The sequence below is a fragment of the Molossus molossus genome, unplaced genomic scaffold (genome assembly GCF_014108415.1).
Source record: "Molossus molossus isolate mMolMol1 unplaced genomic scaffold, mMolMol1.p scaffold_m16_p_5, whole genome shotgun sequence".
In the NCBI taxonomy this organism is placed as follows: domain Eukaryota; kingdom Metazoa; phylum Chordata; class Mammalia; order Chiroptera; family Molossidae; genus Molossus; species Molossus molossus.
The window spans coordinates 57924029-57948808 of NW_023425388.1; the positions used below are offsets into that span (position 1 = coordinate 57924029).

General features: G+C 40.6%; 1 protein-coding gene across 1 annotated transcript in view; it reads right to left on the reverse strand.

The window, feature by feature from the left end:
• LSG1 (large 60S subunit nuclear export GTPase 1) overlaps positions 1–24051 on the reverse strand; it is a 30515-nt gene extending 6464 nt beyond the window's left edge. The window contains exons 1-11 of the mRNA XM_036243695.1: positions 23894–24051; positions 22237–22363; positions 17077–17197; positions 16809–16895; positions 16194–16280; positions 12482–12542; positions 11161–11337; positions 7614–8027; positions 5643–5744; positions 5346–5489; positions 2957–3080 (exon numbers count right to left, since the gene is read on the reverse strand). Of these exons, the coding sequence (XP_036099588.1) occupies positions 2957–3080; positions 5346–5489; positions 5643–5744; positions 7614–8027; positions 11161–11337; positions 12482–12542; positions 16194–16280; positions 16809–16895; positions 17077–17197; positions 22237–22363; positions 23894–23992 (1543 nt within the window). The 5' untranslated portion in view covers positions 23993–24051. The remainder of the gene's footprint in view (positions 1–2956; positions 3081–5345; positions 5490–5642; positions 5745–7613; positions 8028–11160; positions 11338–12481; positions 12543–16193; positions 16281–16808; positions 16896–17076; positions 17198–22236; positions 22364–23893) is intronic.
• Between the last annotated feature and the right edge of the window lie 729 nt (positions 24052–24780).

The following is a 24780-nucleotide window of genomic DNA, read 5'->3' on the forward strand; positions in this document are numbered from 1 at the left end:
AAAAAAAGAGCTGTGGTACATTTACCCAATGGAATACCACTCTGCTGTAAAAAGGAAGAAAATGTTACCCTTTGTGACAACATGGATGGACCCAGAGAACATTATGCTACATGAAATAAACAAGTTAGATAAAGACAAGTACCATATGATTTCACTCATATGTGGAATTTAATGAATAAACTGAACTACCAAGCAAAACAAAGACAGACTTTAGATAGCAGGCAGATAGTGTGTGTGTGAGGGGGGGGAGGATGGGTGAGGTGCAAGAGGGCATAGAGAGGATTAAATGTTGATAGAAAAAATTAAATTAAGTTAAACTTTTAAAAAGTATATATACGCCCTGGCCAGTTTGGCTCAGCGGATAGAGCACTGGCCCGGCCCACAAACTGAAGAGTTGCAGGTTCGATTCGGGTCAAGGGCATGAACCTTGGTTGCGGTTTGACCCCCAGCCCTGGTTCGAGTTGTGTGGGAGGCAACCAATTGATGTGTGTCTCCCACACTGATGTTTCTCTCTCTCTCTCCCCCCTATCCCTCCCACTCTATCTGCAAATCAATGGAAAATATATGCAGGTATATATATATATATGAAAAAAGGTATCATAGGAAAATCGTTTTTATCCTTTTGGGATATAAAAAGCCTTCCCTAAGGAAAACATCAAATCCAATCAAGCCGAAAAGGAAAAATAAACTTGTCTATTAAAATTGTTAACTTGTATAGCACTAAAGAAACTGTAACATTGGGAAAAATATTTGTGGCACATGGAACAAAAAACTACATCAAGACAAAGATAAATAATGCATAGAAAATAGGTGAGTCCCAAAAGAAATATAAATGGCTAAGAAACATATGGACAGATGCTCAATTTCACTTGTATGTAAGGTAATAAATTGAGAATTATCTAGCAACATCTCTTAAAACTGTCAGGGATTATTCTTTATGGACCTGCTAGTGGTGATCTTAGAAACTACTGTGTGGTCATCCCTTTTTACAAACTGGCTTTTGCCTTACTTTGATTTTCTCAAACAGTGTACTAGAGAGAGGCCTGCATTAGGAAATCTGGGTTCTCATCCAGGCTGTGCCACTGACCAGACACCACCTTAGACAAGTCATTTCAGCTTTGAGTTCAGATTACTTGTTAAAAAGGGGAACGAGAGGTGGGGTTATCTTTAAGGTCTCTTCTAGTTCTGTGACTATGTGACTACACCAGTCTTACCACAGTGCTCAGTATTTATCCTTTTTAAAATATCTCAACTGAGGTAAGTTCAAGGCCTGACTTACTAACAAACCACCTTTCTCTGCCAGTAAATACTCAAATAAAGTGAACTCCTTCCTGGTTGGCGACAGTTCCTTTAAAGGCAGGTCACACACACAGATATGTTTCTAACACTGTCTCTTTATGTAGACACAGTTTCCCCCAGACAACCTTTAGTTTGTATTTAAGGTAAATAAATCACAATCAACTGGAAAAATGATAGGCTAAGACAGCTCCCACGTGTAACTGAGGTAAAACATGGAGGTGGGGAAGTGTGGACTCATCTGGATGTTGAACGAGGCTTACGGGGACTGATGGAAGGGAGGAGGTTGTGTGTCCCTATCCTCACCAGGCTCCGCTCTCGCACTGTGAGGGCTTTCGCTTCCGATGCTCCCCTCTCTGGCGAGCACTATCCTGCTCTGGTGAGCACATTCATTTTCTTTCTGGTATCCCTTTTTTTCCCTGTTTGGGAGAAGTCTCCAGAAAAAGCCAATGGAGCCTCAGATCAGAATCCATGTGTACACTTGGGTGTCATGAAAGCAGTGAATGGCTTTTCCTTTCTATCCTCACCCGAGGACATTTCTGCATTTATCTTCAGATAGAGCGGGAGGGAGAGAAGGGGGAAGAGAGGGAGAGAAACATCGATGTGAGAGAGACACATTGAGTGGCTGCCCCCACACGACCCCAACCGGGGCTGGGGACAAACTGCAACCAAAGTACGTGCCCCTGACAGGAATCGAACCCGGGACTCTCTGGTCCGTGGGCTGACGCTCTAACCGCTGAGACAAACTGGCCAGGGCATGGCTTTTCTTTAGGAGCCTGTGGTAACTGTTGCCAGGTCCCACACTCCCTGTGGGAGCTCTGAACACTGCCCATGTCGAGGCCTCCTATATGGCAAGGGCCTGAGACCAGGAGAGTGGAAGATGTGTCTCCAGGGACTGATTTCCATTTTTAAAAATATTTTTTCTTTACTAATTTGAGAGAAAAGAGGAAGAGAGACAGAAACATCGATGAGAGAGAACATCGACTGGCTGCCTCCTGCATGCCCCTCACTGGGGATCGGGCCCACAAATTGGGCATGTGCCCTGACCGGGAATCAAACCGGCAACCTCTTGGTACCTGGGTCGACCCTCAACCAGTGAGCCACACCGGCCGTGCCCCAGGGACTGATTTCTGATGAAGGTTTGGAAAGGGCAGAGCTGGGGAAGAGGCGAGGGACACAAAGCATCTCCTTTTCTAACTTGTGAAGAGCACTTAGCTCACTGAAGTAAAATACCAGACAGCACTCAGCTCTCCCTCCTCTACTGCTGGACCCTAAAGCCACCACCCAACCAGCCACCTGGAAGCCACTTTATAGGAAGGCCAACAGAGAGAACGAAAATATCAGCCCTGGAAGATGACATGACAAAAATCTAAGAAAAATTCTGAATTTGTATCTTGCAGAAGACTATTTATCTCATTAACTTTATTAAAAATATTTTTTTACTGACTTTAGAAAGGGAGGGAAAGAGACACAGAGAAACATCAACTGGCTGCCTCCTGCACAACCCCAACTGGGGATCAAGCCCAAACCCCAGGCATATGCCCTGACTGGGAATCGAACCGATAGCTTCCTGGTGCATGGGATGATGCCCAACCAAGCCACACCAGCAAGGGCAACTTTATTATTTTTTGTTCACGTTTTAAAATAAATCACAACTCACATCCATAAGCTGCCAGCAGTTCTTCTGATGTTGGAGGTCTATGGGGATCTTCATCCTCTCTGGGCTTGATGATATTAATGCCATAGGTAGCTTCTAAAATGTGTCTTGGAATATTCTGGCAAATGTAAGTTGTCAAGGAAACATTTCCCTTGAACTGACCCCTTTGAGCCCCTGGCACCTGGCACAAGCTTGTAAGATCATAGTACTTCAGCACGTCTATGGCAAAAGCTTACTCGCCTCTCCAAAAGAAAACTAGTTATTCATTAATGTAAAAAGACTTTTCCCTTTTGAACTAAGCCTTCTGCACCAATGATCACTTCCAACTGAATCCTTTTAAATAATTATTAAAATATTATCTCTGAAATACACCGTAAAGATGACACATTTTTACCTAAATAGTCCACTTGTGAGATGATCCCAATTCAGACAAAAAAGTCTTTTGTTTCTAATCCTTATGACTATGTAACAAGACGTTTTTCCCTCCCCTGTCTAATTCCTCATTGATTTTTCTTAATCCACCTACGACTTTCTGTCTCGTGCCAGTTACTCACGTTAACACCGCACATCCCCAACAGACCGAACCCTGCAGGGCAGGGTCCACGTGTGACTCATCCCGCACCCTCCAGAGCCCAAACCAATCTGGCTTGCAATAAATGTTCTGAGATTCATTCAGTTTGCTATCGGTAGATTCAGTGCATTCCCTTTTTTTCTTATTTTTCAATTATACTTTACTTTCAATATTATTTTGTGTTAGTTTCAGGTGTACAGCATAATGGTTAGACAATCGCATACTTTACAAAGTGCTCCCGCCAATATTTCCAGTAATCACCTGGCACCATACAGTCATAGCATTCCCTATGCTGTACTTTATGCATTCCTTTTAACTGTGCTCTATTTTAGAGGTGTACTGTATCTTATTTATCACAGTAAGTGAATTTTTACTCATTATTTCTTATAGAAAGAGAAGGCAAATTGGGGAAACAAAAAGCTGTAGCTTTAAGTAGCCATTAAGAATCTTGTCAAGCCCTGGCCAGTTTGGCTCAGCAGTTAGAGCGTCGGCCTGCGGTCCAGAGAAACCTGGGTTCGGTTCCCGCTAAGGGCACGCACCTCAGTTGCAGTTTGTCCCCGCCCTGGTTGGGTCGTGTGGGTGGCAGTCACTCGATGTGTCCCTTTCACATCAATGTTTCTCTCTCTCTCTTCCCATCTCTCCCTTTCACTTTATCTGAACAAATAATGGAAAAATGTCCTCGAGTGAGGATAAAAAAAAAATCTTGTCAAGAATCATGCAGGGCCTGGGATTTTACCCTACTTATAAACTAACAAATCAATGTGCCAGGTTTCAGGAAGTCTCTTGTATTTTGCCAGCACCCACAAAACAGCAAACCAGTATGACTAACTTGTTAGCTTGTGAGGAGGGTTGAATCGTAGACCCCGTAGTTGTCAACAGATCTTTTTCCTTATCCTCACATGAGGATATTTTTTCCCTTTTTTTTAATCCTCACCTGAGGACATTTTTTTCCATTTTTTGTTCAGAGAGAATGGGAGGGAGAGAAACATCAATGTGAAAGGGACACATCGAGTGGCTGCCACCCACACGACCCAACCAGGGCCGGGGACAAACTGCAACCGAGGTACATGCCCTTAGCGGGAACCGAACCCGGGTTTCTCTGGACCAGCGGTTAAGGCTGACGCTTTAACCGCTGAGCCAAACCGGCCAGGGCAACAGATGTATCTTTGAGTACGTTTGTCATGCCCAAGGTGCTAGCCTAGGTGCTTCACATAAATCAATTCATTATGCTGCTGAGAGGCAGCCAAGTTCCTAATCCGTACTTACTGTGAGATCTCAGGCAAATTATTCAACCTCTATTATCCTCAATTTCCTCAACAGCAGTACCCACCTCAAGGGTTGTCTTGAAAATTAAAGGAGGCTATTACTTGGTAAGTGTTTACAAAGCACATAGCAAGCATTCAATAAACGATAGCTATAATGATTAAATTCCCATAACTGACTGTGAGGTAGCTATTATTACCCTCATTCAATAGAAAAGGAAAGACTCTGGAAGATTAAGCAAGTTTTCCAAGGTCACTCAAAGCCAAATGGCAGTGTCAGGATTCAAACAGGTTTGTATTAGAGGCTGAGATGCTAGCCTGGGAGCCTCCATTTATACCAGGCTACCGTGCTGCAACCAGGATGTGAGGTTCTAATTCTGAAGTCCTGATCCTGTATCACTGTATAAACTTGGGTACAGTACGAGTAAGGATTTTAGCTGTTCCCATTCTCAGGTATCAGCCCAGAATACATCAAATGCAAAGTAATGCCACAATAGACTTGAAGCCCTAATTCAATTCACACATAACAACCAGGGTCTTTGCAAAGCAGAAAGGATATTAGTGATATAGGTGGAACGTGATCCCTCATCTGGTCAATTGGGAGGATTCCATTGCAAGTCATCTCGGCCTTGGTAGAGACAAAGGACGGCATCACCAGGCCTGGGCAGTCACATAAGCAGAGGCCAGGTTCCACAAACAGGGTCTGAAAGATAAGTAAGAGGTGTACGCTGGGCATACAGCAGAGGAAGGGAAAGAAGAGCAGCACACGAGTGGTACAGAGCTTCAGAAAATACCCAGACAGAGGAACTGGCTGAGAAGGAAACACAAAGGCCAATGCTGTAGAAGAAATAAATACCTGAAAATGCTTGGTGTGACCCGGTGTGGCAGACACAGACACTTTCTTGTTGCCCATGATAGTGTTGATTGTTGAACTCTTACCAACATTTGGGTAGCCCACCTAGAAGACACTCAGTTACTGAATAGTGAAATAGCACATCTATCAAAGATCCAAAGATATTATGACAAATAATGACAACACCAGCCTAAGTGCCTGATTGCTTCAAAAGATTATTTGAAATATGTTTGTTGTTAGATGTTTTCCCCCTGTAGCGTGGGTATATTTATTCAGATTTGTCTCCAGTGAGAAACAGTACATTTTATTTTTACAGGTTTTGCTGTAACAGCAGACGATAATGGCAAACTCGCTGCCTTATTCCCGGTTCTTCCCCCACCACCCCACCTACAGGCATTTCAGTTTCCACGGGATCTTCCACACTGAGTGAAGCTGAGCATCACAGATATTTTCATCATCACAATTTACAATTATTATTTTTTAAAATATGTTTTCATTGATTTTTTAGAGAGAGAAAGGGGGAGAGAGATAGAAACATCAATGAGAGATAAATATTGATCAGCTGCCTCCTGCACACCCCCACACTGGGGATCGAGCCTGACACCCGGGCATGTGCCCTGACTGGGAATCAAACTGGGACCTCTCAGTCCATGGGACTACGCTCAGTCCACTGAGCCACACAAGCCAGGCTATAACTATTTCAAGTTTCTGTCTTGCTGGCCAAAACTTTTAAATGGCACAATAAATTGAGGTGGGTTATTAAGCTACTAAAACTCTTCAATTCCTCTTGGGTTCGAAGTGAAACACTGTGCATTCTTTCACCTCGGCCAGGGCCTAAAACAAGTTAAGTACCTTCTCCAACATTCTACATTTCCTTAGCTAAAGATGTGGCCATCTGGAACCATGCTGTACCCCCTGGGGTCTGGGCACTTTTCACAGCCGCCTTGGAATTCGAGTACATACAGTGAGAGATGCGCCCTGGCCGGTTTGGCTCAGCGGTTGGAGCATCGGCCTGCGGTACAGAGAGACCCGGGTTCGGTTCCCGCTAAGGGCACGTACCTCGGTTGCAGTTTGTCCCCGGCCCTGGTTGGTCGTGCAGGTGGCAGCCACTCGATGTGTCCCTTCACATCGATGTTTCTCTCTCTCTTCCTCTCTCTCCCTCGCGCTCTATCTGAACAAAAAATGGAAAAATGTCCTCGGGTGAGGATAAAAAAAAAAAAAAAAAAAGATACAGTGAGAGATGCAATCTCCTTTTCTTTATTTGTAGTGTTCATGCAACTCAAGCATTTATCATATTTTCCTGGCCCCAAGATTCTCCCTAATACATTTCTGGAACATTTACAGAGGATCACAGGATGCCAAAGCCTACCTTACCTAAAAAACCTATCTTGCCCAGCCAGTGTGGCTCAGTGGATGGAGCGTTGCCCCATGGACTGAGAGGTCCTGTTTTGATTCCCAGTCAGGGCACATGCCCAGGTTGCAAATTCAATCCCCAGTAGGGGGTGTGCAGGAGGCAGCCAATTGATGTTTCTCTCTCACATGGATGTTTCTATTTCTCCCTTCCTCTCTCTCTAAAAAAAAAAAATCAACAAAAACATTAAAAACAATAATGATAATGACAATAATAGGTCTATATTACCTAAAGGTAAGAACATCAGACCAGAAGTCCAAAGACAATCTTAAAAGCTCTTGTTCTAGTATCACTTGGTAAGTCACATGACAGGTAGGGCTTATCTGGAAAGACTGGAGAAGACTAATATGAACAGGGCTTGATCAATATGCCTTGAGAAAGTTCACTCTCTGAGTTGGGCTTTGCCTGTCACACTACCTACTCCCCCAGTGGCAGTGGGCAATAGGAGGAGATTAACGTTCCCCAGGATGCCTGACTGATCTCTGGGGTTCCAGTGCAGCTACCGGGGGATGGAGAACAAAGACTCACATGTGGTGACAAATTTATGACATATTTCATCTTACCAGTCCAACAGTCAGGTGCTGATCTTTCACCTTCTTCCCAGTGTGCAGTTGCTTAAAGATCTCAAGTAGTTCCTGCTTTGATACCAGGTGGCTAAAATTGTGTGTTTGCCTCTTTTGCGGGGTTTTCCTGCCCCGAGCCTCAGAATCCACAGTACAGCTTTCCTGACAGTCTTGGCCACAGGTTTCTTCATTAGGGTTGCTGTCCTCTTCCGAACATGTTTGCCAATCTTCCTCCTCCTCCTCCTGACAGTCCTCATACTCACTGTCGTCTTCATCACTAGTGACAACTTCACTAAGTGAGGGAGGATCCCTGTCTACACATTGAGTCTCTCCTTGTGGAATTTCAGCCTCATCGCAACTGGAGTTTTCAAAGTCAGTTCTGTTGGCTTCTTCAGCATCTCCATTCGCTTGTTCCTGATGAAATATCAGAAAACACAAAAGTTCAGAAGTGTGTAACTTCCCTTTTTCACTCCAGTGGAAATATTCGAGTCGGCTATGTAAGATGAAGACAGGACAAGAAAAGTAATGAAGGGGACCAGAAAGGTGAAAATAAGGAGGGTAAGCCTTTCAGGGCAGGGCACAATCACACTATCAACAGTGGTCCCTCGCGGGGGGGGGAAGAGCAGTGGGCCTTCACTCTATACCTTTCTGTAGTACTTGAACCTTGCACAATATATGTATTACTTTTGTAACAGATAAATCTTTAAAGAAAGCAAGGGTTTAGGAAAGCCTGTGTCAAGTTGAATTCGGGTGGCGTACGTTATTTTGCAATGGGCTGCAGAACAAAACAAAGCATTTCTCATTACTGACAAAACAGTTTCTTCTCTGCATAAAATAAGAAGGGTTTAATTTGTAATTTGAATTTCATTTTACGTTTGCATTTTAAAAGATAGTGGTTTGCATGTTTAAGGAAACTGCTATTCTTTTATAATTGCCTTTAATAAATCAAAGCACGGTGGAAATGGCTCGTGTGTGTAAAATGCAGGAGCAACAAAACTCAACTCCATATGTGAAAATTATTCACCAACTTAAGATTTCCTTTGGAGAGAGAGAGAAAAATCATGCACTATTCATGGGTGTATTAATTTTTCTAAATTTCTATTGATAACAAAGCAGACACAAGGCAATTTACAGTATTACTAATTCATACCAACAAGGGTAAACTAGTCTGGATTTAGAAATGCTGTAAATAAACCTGTATTATTTCCAAATAATCTACAGTGTTACAATGAGTAGCCATCACAGAAGGGGACATGAACTCAGTTAAACAGGTACCCTAAATTTTAGGAAAGCAATGTAAACAAAATGTGAGGGAAAATAGTTATGATTGACTTCATGATAATGCCTGGCAATTCAAAAAGAAATATGGACTTGGAAGCAATTTCTAGCTAAACAAGCAATGAATGTAAAGAAGTCACTGTATGCTCTTCTGAATCATTTTAAAATGTGAAGAGAGACAAAAGACAAGAATGTGAACTGAACCTGTGTATATTAGAAAAACTAAAGCTAGAAGCAGTTTAGGACCAGGAAAAATGATATTGACAACAAAAGGACTCTGTGGTAGTTACATTAAAAATAAAAAGGGAAAGATCAATCTTTGGGGAATGCAGTATAATTTAACAGATGACCAAGAGAAAACCAAGGTACTCAACTAAAAAAAAAAAAGATATATTTTTAAATAAGAAAAGATTAAATAACTGTAGAGGAATAACCAAACTTCAAATAGGTGAGAAAATAGTGAATATCAAACTGTATTAGTAAGTTTATGTATAATAGTCAATTGACAGATGCGATTACAGATATAATATCACAGTAGTAGCAAGTATTTTGTCTTGGGAAATCATAAAAAACAGAGATTCAGAAGACCTGGAAGTAGTAAATGGAGCCTAACTTTTAAAAAGGAAAAAATAATATCTTCCATAAACCATCCACTATTAACCCAGAATCTCATATGGAAAGAATTTCATAGTTAGCTGGTAAGCCCTACAAAGAAGGGACATTCGGCAACAGGAGGAAACAGGCCATGTCAACAAATTCCATTTCCCTTTGAAATCTACTACTTGGATGACAGTTCAGGGAATATCATAGATGTAGAAATTAATCCTTTTCCCATTTTTGACAGAGTATTGGGTTGGTGCATCAGTGCTAAGCAACAGAGTGATAAATATTAATTCAAAAACTTCAGCAAAACAATGACTGAAACAACAGAAATGATGGTTAAGAGGACACGCTATACAGCCAGACTGCCTGAGGATAATGAGCATTTATACTTACTGCTGAAAAGATTAAATGAATAAAACATATAGTGCTTAGGAACAGTGGTATCAGTAGAGTATAAAATTTCTATGGGTTAGTTTTTATTAACAATAACAGTCTTATTATTCTTATTGTTACATCCTTGCAAGTACATCCTATTCATCACATTAAAATGTTTGGCACTGAGTGCTCAGTAAGTCCACAAAAGGTTACAGAGCTCTATCCTTGGTCCTACTTGTTCCTAATCTATTCAACAATGTTACCAATAACTGGAAAGAATATACAGAAGGGCAAATACAAAATGTGCAAATGGTTCAAAGCTAGAAGACAAAAGCAAACTGCACAACCAAAATACACTCTACCTTCACCCCAAATCACTAATACTTGATTAGTAATATCCTAAGTTAAGGTAAAAACAAAATGAAAAACTTTCCCCCATGTAAAAGATAGGATAAGGTCTATGTAAGTCTTTTAAATATTTGAGGGAGTTAGTTGTTCACAGCTTAATAGAGCATAATAGATAGCCTTCGAAAGGGGGAGAATTAATAAAAACTCTAATTCCTTCTGAGTTAGAGCTTACTAACTTGTGAGCTAGCGAAGGGTGGGTGTTGTATTCATTGCACCTAGCTCAACACACTAAATAGTCAATAGATGGTTCATAAATAGGAAAAAGAAAGGAAGACAGGAGAAAAGATATTACTGTAAGTCTCTTCTAGTTCTAAGGTTTTATTACTAATTTCTTCAGTTAGTCATTATTTTTTATTGGAAAATAAATCCCAAACTGTTTCTATAAAATTTGGGTTAGAAGATGTTATAGTGGTCCTGGCTGGAGCAGCTCAGTTGGTTGAGCATCAGCACACACAAGGAAGGGTCGTGGGTTTGATTCCAGGTCAAGGGTACATGCCTGGGTTGCAGGTCTGATCCCTGCCCTGGTCGAGGCATGTGCAAGAGGCAACCAATTGATCTGTCTCTCTCACATCGATGTTTCTCTCCGTTGCACTCCCTTCCCTTCCCCTTTCCATGCTCTCTCTAAAAAAAAAAAAAAAAAATCAATGGAAAAAATATCCCTGGGTGAGGACATAACAAAAATAAATAAATAAATAAATAAAAACGTTATAGTGAACATCAGTGTGTAACACAGTACCGTGGGGACGGCAGAGAAGTCACCTTGTAATGCACATTTCTATAGGTCCTCCTACTATCATAGCACCAGGAGAAAAAACAAACAAACAAAACGCCCAAATTTCTATAAACCTCCCTGAAACCCAACCTGAAAAGTCCCGCAGGTTACCTTGGAGTCACCAATCAGTGGGATGGCTTCAGCCAAAGCTGACCAGAAAATAACCTTCACATTTTCTTTTTCAAAGTATGTGGCCCAGGCACTCCGCTGTTCAGAAGTCAACAAGTCTGCCTTATTTATCAGAATAACATTCTCCTTATCATCATCTATTTCTTTCACATAACATTCCTAGGCAAGACAAAGATAATTAGGAAGGCCTCTTCAAATAGGTAAAAATTAGGCTAATTATAGTAAAGGATACCCCTCACCCTAGCTATGACTAAAAGTTTTTATTACGCCCAGTTTTACATCATTCTTAATTTAAATATTTTTAATCATGGCACATTCTACTGATCCTTTTGGTAAGCTCTGAAAAGAAGTTAGGTTACATAAGAAACTCTCTTAATGTAAGAAATTAGAAGGGGTAAGAAGAAATGCTTTCCTGCCCTGCTGAAGTATAAAAGGTCCTTTTTTCTTTAAATAATGTAGTTCCTCTCTTTAATAATGCTAAATTGTTTCTTTTAAACAAAGTTAAAAACTGCATAACTAGTAGACTTGTCAGCCAGCAGGGACTATTTTTCAGCCATGTAATGACAGCCAATAATATTTAATGTAAAATTTATTTTTGAAGTCTAAAAGAACACAAAGACTCAGTAATTGAAATTAATTGCCAAGTTTGGCTCTTTAGTAGGGCATACACCAGAAGTAAAAAAGCTGACTTCAAAGGAGTTTCAGCATTAAGATTCTTGTTATTCACCAGTGGATTTTCCAAAAATCTGTACTAGTACTACTATAGTCCTCAGCAGGAATACTTCACATGTGTACAGTGTTTTATTAATTCAAAGCCAATATTACATTATTTCATGCGATTCTCACTTATTACCTCCTGTGGTGGCTCACAAACATAGTTTATTTGTAAACCACCAGAGGTGGTAATAACTAAGGTGTAGAAGAGAAAACTTAATGGGATAGATAAAAAGTAAAGTAAACAGAAATACATTCAAGTACATAAATTGCTATTTTGACTGCTATCTCAAAAAATGAGAAACACTGGCAAATGTCTGTCTATTAACCAAGTGGCTTCTAAACTAAAAGCTAGAAAGTTCATGCCAGTGTTTGTGCCTTCCTGCAGATGGGAACAGTTGAGAAGAGAAAACATCTGTCTAAACAGTTGTATTACGCAAGCTCCTGAGACCTTGGGAGGAGAAGGAGGCCTAATTAAACAAAGCTAGAGAGTACAGAAAGCTTGCCTAGAGTTACTGCTAGCAGTGATGCTGTCCTCCCACTGCTCCTCCCAGGATGTTATATTTGAATCTTGTCACACTTTACTTACCAAATCCTCACATCTAAACAGGAGCGGGTTTCGAGCATCTACTATCTGGACCACGATGTCGCTGCAAAACAAACGTGAGACACTCTGATCACTGTGAAGTGAAAGCAAATATTGACCATATAGTAAGAGTGGCCAACACTTTCCATATATTAAGCATTTGACATATTTAACTTTTTAAGGTACAATTATTCCCAGTTTATATATGAAGAGACTAAAGCTTAGAACAATTAGGTACCTTGTCCAAGGTCACCAGCTACTAAGTGATGGAGCCAGGATGGGAACTAAAGCAGTATGGACCAGGGGCCATACTCATAATCATAATATTGTCCTGCTCTTATACGAACAGCCTAGAGGGGTTCTGATGATGTTTCATTGCTAAAATTTTAACTGTATCTTCTAGTAACCTCCCCTGGAGAGATAAAGTGAGGTCTGTTATATATTCAGTACTTAATCTAAACTGTGTTAAGGTTTCAAAAAACCCTAATATATCTATCACCTGTAGACAGCTGCCATTATCAAAGCCTAATCTTATTTAAACCCAGAGCTGATAAAACAAAGCCTACATCTAGCAAATAATTATCCACCCATTCAAGAATGGGTTGAGATGGCAAGAATCCAAAACAGCAAAGGATCAACTTAAGTTGCTATCCTAAAGCAGGAATGATGAGCTCAACTTTCCCAATCACATATAAGAAAGATGTAGTTAGCAATAAGAAAACTTTCTGCCCTGGTTGGGTGGCTCAGTTGGTTGGAGCACTGTCCTGTACATGGTTGGGGCACATACTTAGGTTGCAGGTCTGATCCCCGGTTGGGGTACGTACAGGAGGCAACCAATCAATGTGCCCTCTTCCTCTCTAAAATCAGTATTTAAAAATATATATTCTTGGGTGAGTACAAAAAAAAGGAAAACTTTCTGCAGCTGATAGCAAGCCCTAAAATTCCTAAAAAAGGTGGTGAGGACTATAGCAGCCTAGCATTACAAGAATAAATGTTTCACTTCTTTGAGAGAATCCTCCCTTCTTTTGGCTTCTGTGGACAGGGCCAGCTGTGACTGACACTAGAAAGGAACGAGAGGCAGTCTCCCTAAACCCACACCTGGTCAGCCTTTCCGTAGTTAATTCTTATGCAACTATGCCGAACACCAAGGAAATGCATGAAATCACAGTTACCATTCAGGGCAGGGTTTTTGACAAAGTGCATTTCCTTCAGAACAGCAAAATTTCCAGAATAATTATGTGATTCAAAGGAACTCACAGACTTGTTAATTTAAGATAAGTTGTTTTTAAATTTTCAAATTAAGCTGGTTCTAATATTTTCTCCTTTAAGGTAATAACTACCACTTTCAAAACAGCAAGGATTTAAGAGTAAATGCAAGAATGACCACAAAAAATGGACAGTCTGATGAATTAAAATTACAAGGTCCACAAACATTATGTCTACCTACCAAACACACAGAAAGAATAAGAAAGAATAATCAGATTAGAAACACCAGTGAGAAAAGAAGACAGCTTGCTTCACGTGCAGAATTAAGATGCAGACCAAGTGCCACCTATGTACCAGGAAGGGTTACGTAACACAATGGAAGCACTTATGTTACTGGAATATGGTGTACTGCCCTTAGTGCCGCGCAGTTTCCTGCATTTCAATGGCATGTTATACATCAAATCTTTTCTGATATCTACTTTAGAAATTAAAGAGACAGATGGCTTAGCTGCCTGTTACCAAACAGGAGACATCTGTTATACAGAACACACCAATAAATATTTCCTGTTAAAAGAAATGGCAGTAGTCACTTTATTGATGTTTCTATGTAACTCAGATCCACGTCCATATAAAATACACTATATTCATTGAGGTAAAAATATGTTCTCTCTTATAAAAAGAAATATCACATAATAGAAATAACAAAGCAAGTAACACTGTAATCCAACTGAAGCTAACTAAAAATGTCAACAAGCACAGGCTCACACTGGGGAAACCAAGTGCTTACTTAGAAGCATAAAAATCATGTAAAGGGCTGTCCTGTTAAACATGGAAAAACACATATGGTTACCTCTGTTCCCTGTCAAAACAAAAAAGAAAGTAAAGGCTGGAACTCATCAGGACAAAGACAAAGAAAGAACAGCAACGAAGAAATGTCAAACCAATAAGAAGCAAGCCTGTACATGCCCAGAGCCCCAAGAAAGCTCAGGATTAGAAGCATCAGATCTAGCTCTCAAGGCAAGGGTGAGGCGTGGTGCTGAAACCAATCTGAATAGGGAGCTCTTAGGTCATTCCCTGTTCCATTCAACCAGGCAATTACACCCCACCCAGTTTACAAATTTAATTCAAGTCTTGTTTGTTTTCCCCTCAACAATGCAAATGTGTTAATATTCTTTTCCTAGAACCAGTAAAGCATCCTGTTTACTAATGTTTTTACTGGATAATTTGCTGGATTAAAAAAAAACAAACAAAAAAAACCAACCTGATGGTTCCTTGTTAAAAACATCATTTCAAATACAAGGTTCATTTATGGAGTACTAGAAAGTAATTCAGACACTTTGAAGAAAACAAAACCTTTTAACTATACCAGTGCTTTTCTTTCTTTTTTTTTTTTTTATCCTCACCCGAGGACATTTTTCCATTTTTTGTACAGATAGAGTGGGAGGGAGAGAGAGGAAGAGAGAGGGAGGGAAACATCGATGTGAAAGGGACACATCGAGTGGCTGCCACCCGCACGACCAACCAGGGCCGGGGACAAACTGCAACCAAGGTACATGCCCTTAGCGGGAACCGAACCCAGGTCTCTCCGGACCGCAGGCGGGCGCTCTAACCGCTGAGCCAAACCGGCCAGGGCTATACCAGTGCTTTTCAACCTTTTTCACCTCATGGCACATTCCTTTACATTGGACAGCTATTGTTCTGTTGGCTGTTGTCATTTTTTAATTTAGCAATCTAAGGGAAAAGAGGTCAATGCCCCTGACTAATTAGATACTGTACGTTTTAAAAATTCTTGCAGCACACTGTTAGAAAATCATTGAACTATATACCAAAGAGGTGAGACCGAAGAAAGTTGCTTTATTGATTTCTAACAATCGGGACATGAAAAAGAATGAAAATCTCCATTGTTAATTTATCAAAACCTTTCTCTTTTCAAATCCCAATGAACAAATCACCCCTTCATTTCCCCCAATCCTTATCAACTGCTCCTTCCTCTGTTATGACTTGGCCCACTACCTTTCTATCTGCAACACAGCAGGAATCACACTCTGCTTTGTATTTTACCGGTACTGCGTCATCAAAGTGCAAACATTGCATTTCATTCATCTGTATGCTCTGGTGCCTGGTGCTTTCCTTGTCCCCCGCTCCCTCCAATATATTTGCTCTTTGCAGGCAGACACCTATCCCTTTTCACACCTGTATTTTCTATATTACCAGAAATCCAACATGCATTTGCTGAAATAACTACAGTTCAGAACTCATCTTAACAGAAAATATTCACCATTCTCACAAGTTATCAATGTGGTCATCTAATAACAAGAAAAATCTGTATTTAAAAAAAAAAATACAGTATTATACTGGAAGTATCATACTTCCAGTTTTTATAATCCTCAACAGCTCTTTGTGTAGCTTAACCCTGCCCCCCTTCCCCACCCTGGGCCTATAAACTTATTAACACCCAAATGTAATACACCACCACCACGACATCATTACCCCCCAAATGGTAATTTACCTTCTCTCAATCACCCTCCAGAGTTGGCGCCAAAAGTCCAAATTTCTTTCAAATGGAGTCAATATCAGCTTTTGTTCCTCTTCTAGCCTGGCTTTAAAATAGTAAGTTAATACCTTTGCCAGATTATAATAGGAGGTTTTAAGTAATATAAATACACAAATTCATTGCATTAAAAAATAAGTACACAAATATTAACTGTCAAATTATTTTTATATACTTTCTGCTGAGTCAATAAGAAAATCAAATTCAAGTTTTACACTTAATCTATTTAAGTCCTGAAATTGATCTATCACACAAAGTGACATTTCTCCAAGGCATTCTTCCTGGAGGAATGCTCGAGAGCGGTGATCAACTCCAGGGTGACTAAAGGCTGCAGCAGGGTGTAAAAGGGAGAAAAGGCCAGGAATGGAGCAGAGAACCAACTCATCATCTTTGTGCAAGGACTAACATGTGGGCAGCAATGCTGTTTGCACACATACCAATTTGTACTTAAAAGAAGAAATCTACCATTTTTCTTTTAAAAGAATCCAACTTTCAAAATGCAAACAGCAATGTAAACACACCCAAATGCCTGACTCAGAATCCAAGTAAATCTTCAGATAGCCTAACACTCACCGGACAAGCTGACGTCTCCATTCTAGAAAGTTATCTTTCTCTGCCTGTTTGAGTTCTTCCGGGCTAGTTTTTTTGTTCCACTTTGGTCTGAAACAATCACAGAGGGGGGAAAAAACCTCCACATGAGTTACCAAAATAAAACAGGAGATTTGGATTTAATAACGGCAACTAAGAAAAGATAGCAGAAAAAAGTGAACACCACATTAAAAATTTTATATTTGGTGGCCTTGTCATGCCTTGTAACGTCCTACATTCTTGCTCAACTCACCTCCTTGGTATACACAAGAACTGTTTGTTTTCTTCATGGAGCTTCTTAATTCTCTGGCTTTCCTCAAAAGACAGCAGTCCAGTTTTAGCCTCAGGAAGCACAAACTTAATATTAAGCTTCTCTGTTTATAGAATAGAAAAGAACTGTTACTTCAGAGGCAATATAGATAGTGAATTGTTGGTCATTACCTCAAAAACTAAAAATATGAGCACCTAAAACAGAATTCAAGCTTTTAAAATTTAGATTCCTCTAGCCCTGGCCAGTTTGGCTCAGTGGTTGAGCGTCAGCCTATGGACCAGAGAGTCCCAGGTTCGGTTCCTGCTAGGGGCACGTACCACAAAAAAAAAAAAAAAAATCTCTCTAGCCTTGGATAAATTATATTTCCAAATGAAATTTTCTACAAAAAAAGAATGAAAGAAAAAACCTTTACTAAAGTTTTCAAAAGGTCAAACATTTTTCCAAGCACTAATTTTATAAAACTCCGAAGCTAAATGCAGTAAGAGTGGGAAGAAATTGTGAAGTTTTACAACAACCAATCTCTTCTTCATTTTACAGAGGGAGAATAATTGTAAGCTAATGGCAATGGCGGGGAAGCAAAGATTCAGCAATCTTGCTCCAGTTAGGAATGGTGAACTAGTACACTGCTATGATTTATATAAGATATTTAAGATGAGCACCCACAATTAATGCTGTATATGAATTAGAAGGAATAAATAAATGTGACACCCCGTGTAAACTAGAGACCTGTTTCAGGGCTCTACTGCGCCCTCATCCCACAGCTGCTCCAGGCCTCTATTTCACCACACTCAGCCACCTAGTCTTTAGCAGGTGACTTCACTAAGAAGCCAGTTAAGCTTCTTACCAAAATTTCAAGGGAAGGTCCTTATTCAAAGATAAGGTGACATCTTCAGCAACATTCCTACTGACCCTTAAGCAAAGGCTGTTGTCTGTTACCCTCCTCACACCACCAATACCTTGCTCTGCAGTCTAGTAAACTAGAGTATAGTTAACTCAATTATCATTCTCTTACATGTCAAAACACAAAGCCCTCGAGCTATATATTTGATCATTCTTTCACATTGGTTCCTCTGTCCAACAGTGATCTCCCACCCAATGTCCAAGCACTGTAAATACCTCTAGCCCCTTGATTCTTTCCTCTTTCCTCAGTCCATCACCCAACTCGTAGCTTCACTTCTTTCCCTATTTGGCTAAAGCCACATGTACATACATTTGGCCACTCTGAACATCAAAATTCATTACTCCACTGCACCCACTCCCAAATCTCCACCCTTAGATAAAGCCAACTATCCTTTCTCCTTCCATTTCAGTAGTGATGCCATGAAGGCTGTTGCAGGTAACCATACAATGCAGCCACCTATCTCTGAAATGTGTTTACTACCAAGACTTCTGACACCAAATATGTGGATTTTACCACAATGTCAACCAATTCTCCAACCTGCCAAACACCAACTGGGTGTCCTACAATTCCATTCTATTCTTTCAGACTCAATAGGCATAAGAACTCTACCCCACAACTTTACTTAGGTGCCAAATCTATGAATAATTTATGGAGGCTTCATCACATAGGCATGATTGATTACTGGCCATTGGTGATTAATTCAATTGTCAGGACCTCCAGAGGTAGGTGTGTGTGTATGTGTATGTATGTAGAGGGGGTGGTCCATCGAAAATTCCAACACTCTAATCACTGGGTTGGTTCCTATGACAACCAGTCCCCTCCCCAATGCAGAAGTTACCTAAGGACTCACTAGTCACCTCATTAGCAAAAACTCTCCTCTAGCCTCTATCACTCATGAAGTTACAAGGGTTTTAGAAGCATTTTGTATCAGAAATTGGAGGTGAAGACCAAATATGTATGTAATGTCACAATACTAAACGTTCCCTTACTTGCTGAAAATTAGAAATGAGTGGTACTTGTGCCTTCTTTTAAAGAGTAGAGAGTCCCCAGTGAACATTTATCATTTGTCATTATTTTGAACTCCTTTGTTAGGTTGGGGACTCATATGAGAACTTATTTAAAAACTATAGAACATCACCACATCCAAAAATTCACCTATGTATACACATGTGGACAATTTTGCATGCAATCCTAGGGGCTCACAGACAGCTGAAACTTGTAGTCTCCAGGTTAAGAATCACTGTTCCTGTGTGTTCAGCCAACAAGTGTCTGCAGGCCATAGAAAATTGTGAAAGAATTCTACCACCTCTACATTATTAAGGAAAAGGAAGAGAAGGTATAAAATAAATTTTAATAAGAAATTTTACTGGATTTTCACAAGGTTTATTAAGGCCTCATTATGTAGGCACAATTAATTAAATCATTGGCCATTAGTGATTAAATCTCCAGCATCTCTCACCTCTCCAGAGGTGGGGCTGAATGTTCTAACTCTCTATGCCCAGTTGTGTGTGAAGACCAACTCTCATTCTGAAATTATCTAGAGGTCCCCAACTACCAACTATCATAGTGTACAAAGAGACACTCTGATCACTCCAGAGATTCCAAAGGTCTCAAAAATTTTCATGTCAGGGACCAAGGAAAAAGATCAAATATAAATATAAATAACAATATCAGTCTCACTACAAGTAGATGGACTCAACATCAGCTAGGTCCTTAGGAATGCCCACAGAAGGAAGAAAATTGTTGTTCTTGGTTTATTTCTCCCATTCCCTAAATTGCATATATTTTCTTCTTTCTTTTTCTATATCTTTACTGATTTTTTAGAGAGAGAGAAAAAGGGAGAGAGAGATAGAAACATCAATGTGAGAAAGAAATATCGACTGGCTGCCTCCTGTATGCCCCTTACTGGGGATGGAGCCCTGACCAGGGCATGTGCCCTAACCCAGAATCAAACCAGGACCTCTCAGGCTCAACCCACATGTACTCAATCTTCAGGAAAGGAGCCCAGAAATTTGTCTAACAAGTTTTCCAGGAAATTCTGATGTTCACTAAAATTCAAGAACCACTGCTCTAGCGTAGATACTAAAAAGTGGAAATGCTGGGCACAGGATATAAATTTTTACTATTTATTTTATATATATTTTTTCTTTATAGATTTTAGAGGCAGCAAGGGAGAGGGAAAGAAAGATAGAAACATCGATGAGATAGAACATCAACTGGCTGCCTCCTGCATGCCCTGCACTGGGGGTTGGGCCCACAACCTGGGCATGTGCCCTGGCTGGGAATTGAACCGGCGACCTTATGGAGTACGGGTCAAAGCTCAACCAGTGATGCACACCAGCCAGGTGGAGATGCATTTTTAAGTTACTGTCGAACCAAATGCTGTATTTTCAACCTCTCCCTCTCTAATTGTTCTCAAACCATAACCTATGCACATGCCAATATTAACCTTGATCTTTCTATCTCTCCCTCTCCCCCTTCGTCTTCCTCCCTGCCATAGTCAAATATCTCAAAAGAACACAACGTTCTCATTAATACTATTTCCTTACCTTCCACTCTTTTTTTCTCTCACCTCCAATTATGGCTCTACCACTCCTCAATCATCTTCACTTACTCCACTCTTTCCACAAAGTCTGGTTTATTCTAGCTCCCCAACAACCCTGTTCCTGTTCTTTTCTTCATTCTTCTACTATTACTATTTCAGTTCTGGCCAGCTTCTCCTCCTATTAGATGAAAACAAGTCTCCTAACTGGTCTTCCTAAAATCCATCAGTCATCTTATTCTCCCAGGATCTGGCTTTTGCCCACTTCCCCAGTGTTTGCTCATCACATCCTGTCTCTGTACTTTAAGAACCAGTGAGGCCAAACCTCTAACCATTTTCTGAACAATGTAGACTACTGCTCACATCTTAGCTTGCCTGCCTGTATATAATACACTGTGTCATCTCACCTCTCCTTCTAACATCTACTCATCTTTTGAGACTCAGCCCCAGAATAAAGCTTTCCCCAACCAGGCCTAGTCTTCCTTCAAATAAAAATGAATACTGCCCAGCTGGTGTGGCTCAGTGGTTGAGCATCAGACCCATGCACCAAGAGGTCACCAGTTCGATTCCCAGTCAGGGCACATGCCCAGGTTGTGGCATATTGGGGGGTATGCAGGAGGCGGCCAATCGATGTTCTCTCTCATCGATGTTTCTATCTCTCTCTCCCTCTCCCTTCCTCTTTCTCTAAAATCAATAAAAAGAAAAAAAATTAAAAAAAAAAAGAACACTAGCCTGGCCAGTGTGGCTCAGTAGACTGAGAGTCTTCCCATGGACTGAGAGGCCACGGTTCAATTCCCAGTCAGGGCACATGCCCCGGTGGCAAGCTCGATCCCCAGTAGGGTGAGTGCAGGAGGCAGCCAACAATGTTTCCATCTCCATCTCCCTTCTCCTCTCTGTCTCTAAAAAATTTATAAATACGTATTTTAAAAAAATAAAAAAAGAATACTAATTCCATCTTTTATGACCCCATTGTCATTGTCTGCTACAGACTTCTTTCATAGCACCTAAAACAAAATTTGCAGAAACAACATTTGTCTTATTCAATAGTGTACTCTCAGTAGCCAGTACAAATGCCTGAGTAGCTGAGGTTCAACACAAGCATTTTGAACAAATGAGTGAATCTGCTAACAATTTAATACCATTTACAATAATAAAAGAGCAATAGAAATAATAGTTTATAATACTATCTCTGTGCCAGGTACTTTCCTAAGTGCTCAGAAACACATAGAAAAACAAGGGAGAGAAGTGACTAAAACAGATTACACAAATGGAAAAGTTCGCTATAATGCGTTGGTAAGTACTTTTAAAAAAAATTCAAATCGCCTAACAGTAGGCAGTCTGGAATTTTGCTTCTAACCATGGTATCAGAAAACATTCTGGACAATGCTGGTATGTCCACCCTAATACTGACTGGTCTCTTCCCTATGAGAGATTTGAGTCTCTAGAACTCGATATAATACTGTATAATATGAAGTGTTTTTTCAGAGCTGAATTTCCAAACTGTGACGCATTCTGTAGCTTGTAGCTTGAGCACAACTGGACCTTCCCACAATGCTTCTGGGATATCTGCCTTTGGGTTAAAGAGAGCTCATGAGTTTAGTTGGGTCTGCAAAACAGTTCCAAGTAGATTTGTTTGTATCTAATCAGCAAAGAGGGAAATGTGACCAATGTCACACGCACTCAGCAATAAACAACTTACCCGCTACGAACTCTGTTCCTGCAAGTTCTGCAGTTGCAAGGAAGTCATCAAGCGAGCTCTGTTCAGTCACTGACTGAAGATTAAGACGACCCCAATCATAGCCATCATTGAGTTCACTTGTGTGCAACTATTAATAAAACAGAGTAAAAATACAGCTACTCTCTTCTGTTCTTGACATCCAAACTCTAACCTCCACCCCGCAAGGAACTAATATTCCGTGGTCTTGAGCATGATGTCAGCACCTTTAGAGTCAATACTAATAATAGCTGACATTTAAACGAGCACTTTCTTACCTCATGATAGGCACTTTCATTCATTACTTCATTTAATTTTCAAAATATCTGAAGTAAAACTTAATGTATCTCTATTTTATGTGATGAGGAAAAAGGACTTAAATAGATAAAAATAAACTGCCTATAGTTGCAGCTAATAAGTGACTGAACATACTCTGGTCCTAGAATCTACAGTTTGTCAAAATTTTCAGATGGAGACTCACAGTAAGTTTTCCACAGTGACCCAAACACTGTGATACACAGTGATACAATTGTGTAGCATTCAGTGGAGTAAAATGAAAACAAAAGAATACTAAAACAAAGTTATTACCTTACTACATGTAATACACTCTGATATTTTGAATTCTTTTTTTGTTGGTTTAAAAAAACCTCCAGTTGCCACCTACTTAACTGATTTCCAGACACAACCCAGAATTTGATAAACACCATCCTAGGTACATGCTCAGTACAGGTACAAATAAATGGGAAAAACAACAACAACAAAACAAAACAAAACACCTGAAGGTTAAAAGGTTTGTCCAAGGCCACAGAATCACCAAAAACCAGAGTAAGGATTAGAATCCCGTTCTTTAGAATTCATATTCAATCCTTCCATTACGTCCCAAAGGCTACAATAACAAGCTGCTTCAAAATCAGTTGAAATGATCAGTAACCTAACGTTCAGAGTAACTTGGACCTGATGAATATTACGAGCCGGAATGCTGCTAACTCTGCAAATTATATGGATGGAAATCAGATGGTGTGATAGGGGCACATGGGCAGTTAGCACCAGTGACATCTTTGACTTTAGCACAGATTTTTGCTGAGAACTTGGTGAGTCTCAAATACCTGGGGTTATGAATGGTCAAAATAAGAAGCACAAGTCAGACTACTTCGTCCACTTTTCAAGGGTCCTAAAACTGGAATCCTTTCTTGGCCTGGGGGGCTGTTGGACCCCCGTATTCTGGAGATGAAGTGTTCATCTTGGAGTGACACTACTGGGAAATAATAAGGGCGGGGACGTAATTAGAGCTAGTTGTATTTCTAGAAGCAACCAGCCACTCTTGGAGGATCAATTCTTTGAACAAATTAATACAAAAAGAAGTAGTACTTGTGTCTTTCCTGCTCATAGTATTTCCTTCAAGATCGCACTCCTGCCTCATCAGACTAGCCCTACTTTTAAGCCTCCACCTCTGTGCCCTTGTCCCTCCTAGATGGAGGACTTGCTTTATCAGCCAGACAGAAATTTAAACTCATCCTTCAAAACCGTACTTCGGCGTCACTTCCTCTGGAAAAGTGCCGTGACCTATAACCCCAGGATTCGCAGCGTTCACACTCGCATAAGCAGACAGAAAGGCTGAGAAAGAGGACAAGATCTGTCTTACCCAGGAGTCGGTGTGTCGGTGGCTACGGCTCCGCTGAGTCTGATGGCGGATAAGTGCCCGGCCGAGGGATCCAGTACCGGGCGCTTTCCTCCGGCCCATCGCAGCACAGCAGCTAAACAAACTTGCCCTGCCCAACGCGCACGTTTTCCGGTATTCAAGCCCGCGATCACCGGAAGTGACCTTAGCCAGCCCAAGTAGTGAAGGCCCGCTTTGAACCAAAAAAAGAAATAACTTACTCAAAACTGCCTACTTATACCTAGAATTGGCTATTATTATAGAACACAAATCTAAATTTTTCTGGTAACTTAATTTTCTATAGCTCTCTCTAATAATATCTCAAATTTTGATAGAGTGATTGAATAAAAAATGGTACCTTCCAGATTTGTGCATCGGCATTAGCGTCCGGCGAGGAACTAGGAGAGCTAGAAAACTTGACCGCTTGTATTCGCGGTGCTAACCCCGCCTCCCGGCTGCTTTCGTCAAGAGAAGGCGGAGACTCGAGGGAAGGAGGTTTCTGAGCCCCGCGCTAAGTGGCGTTGCCTACGTCTTGGCTCTTGGTTTGAGCGGGTGTCCGAAGGTATGGCCTTGCAGCTGTGAGATTCAGAAACTAAATAGCTTTTTGTTTTCTCAGTCTTCCCGAGCTGCGAATTGGGGAGGAAAAAAACCCCACCTGGTTGAGAGTTCGGAATGGAAGCACGAAAACAGTAATGTTTCCAGAGCTTGGCAAAATTGCAGAGAAAGCCAACAGGATCTGACTTAAAAGCTGTATTTCACGTAGTAGCTACAAGAGGATTTTTGACTCCGCGGGAGGTCGGATTCCCTAACCCCCACCTTGTTCAAGAGTCAACAATAATAATAATAATAATAATAATAATAATACTGAGGAG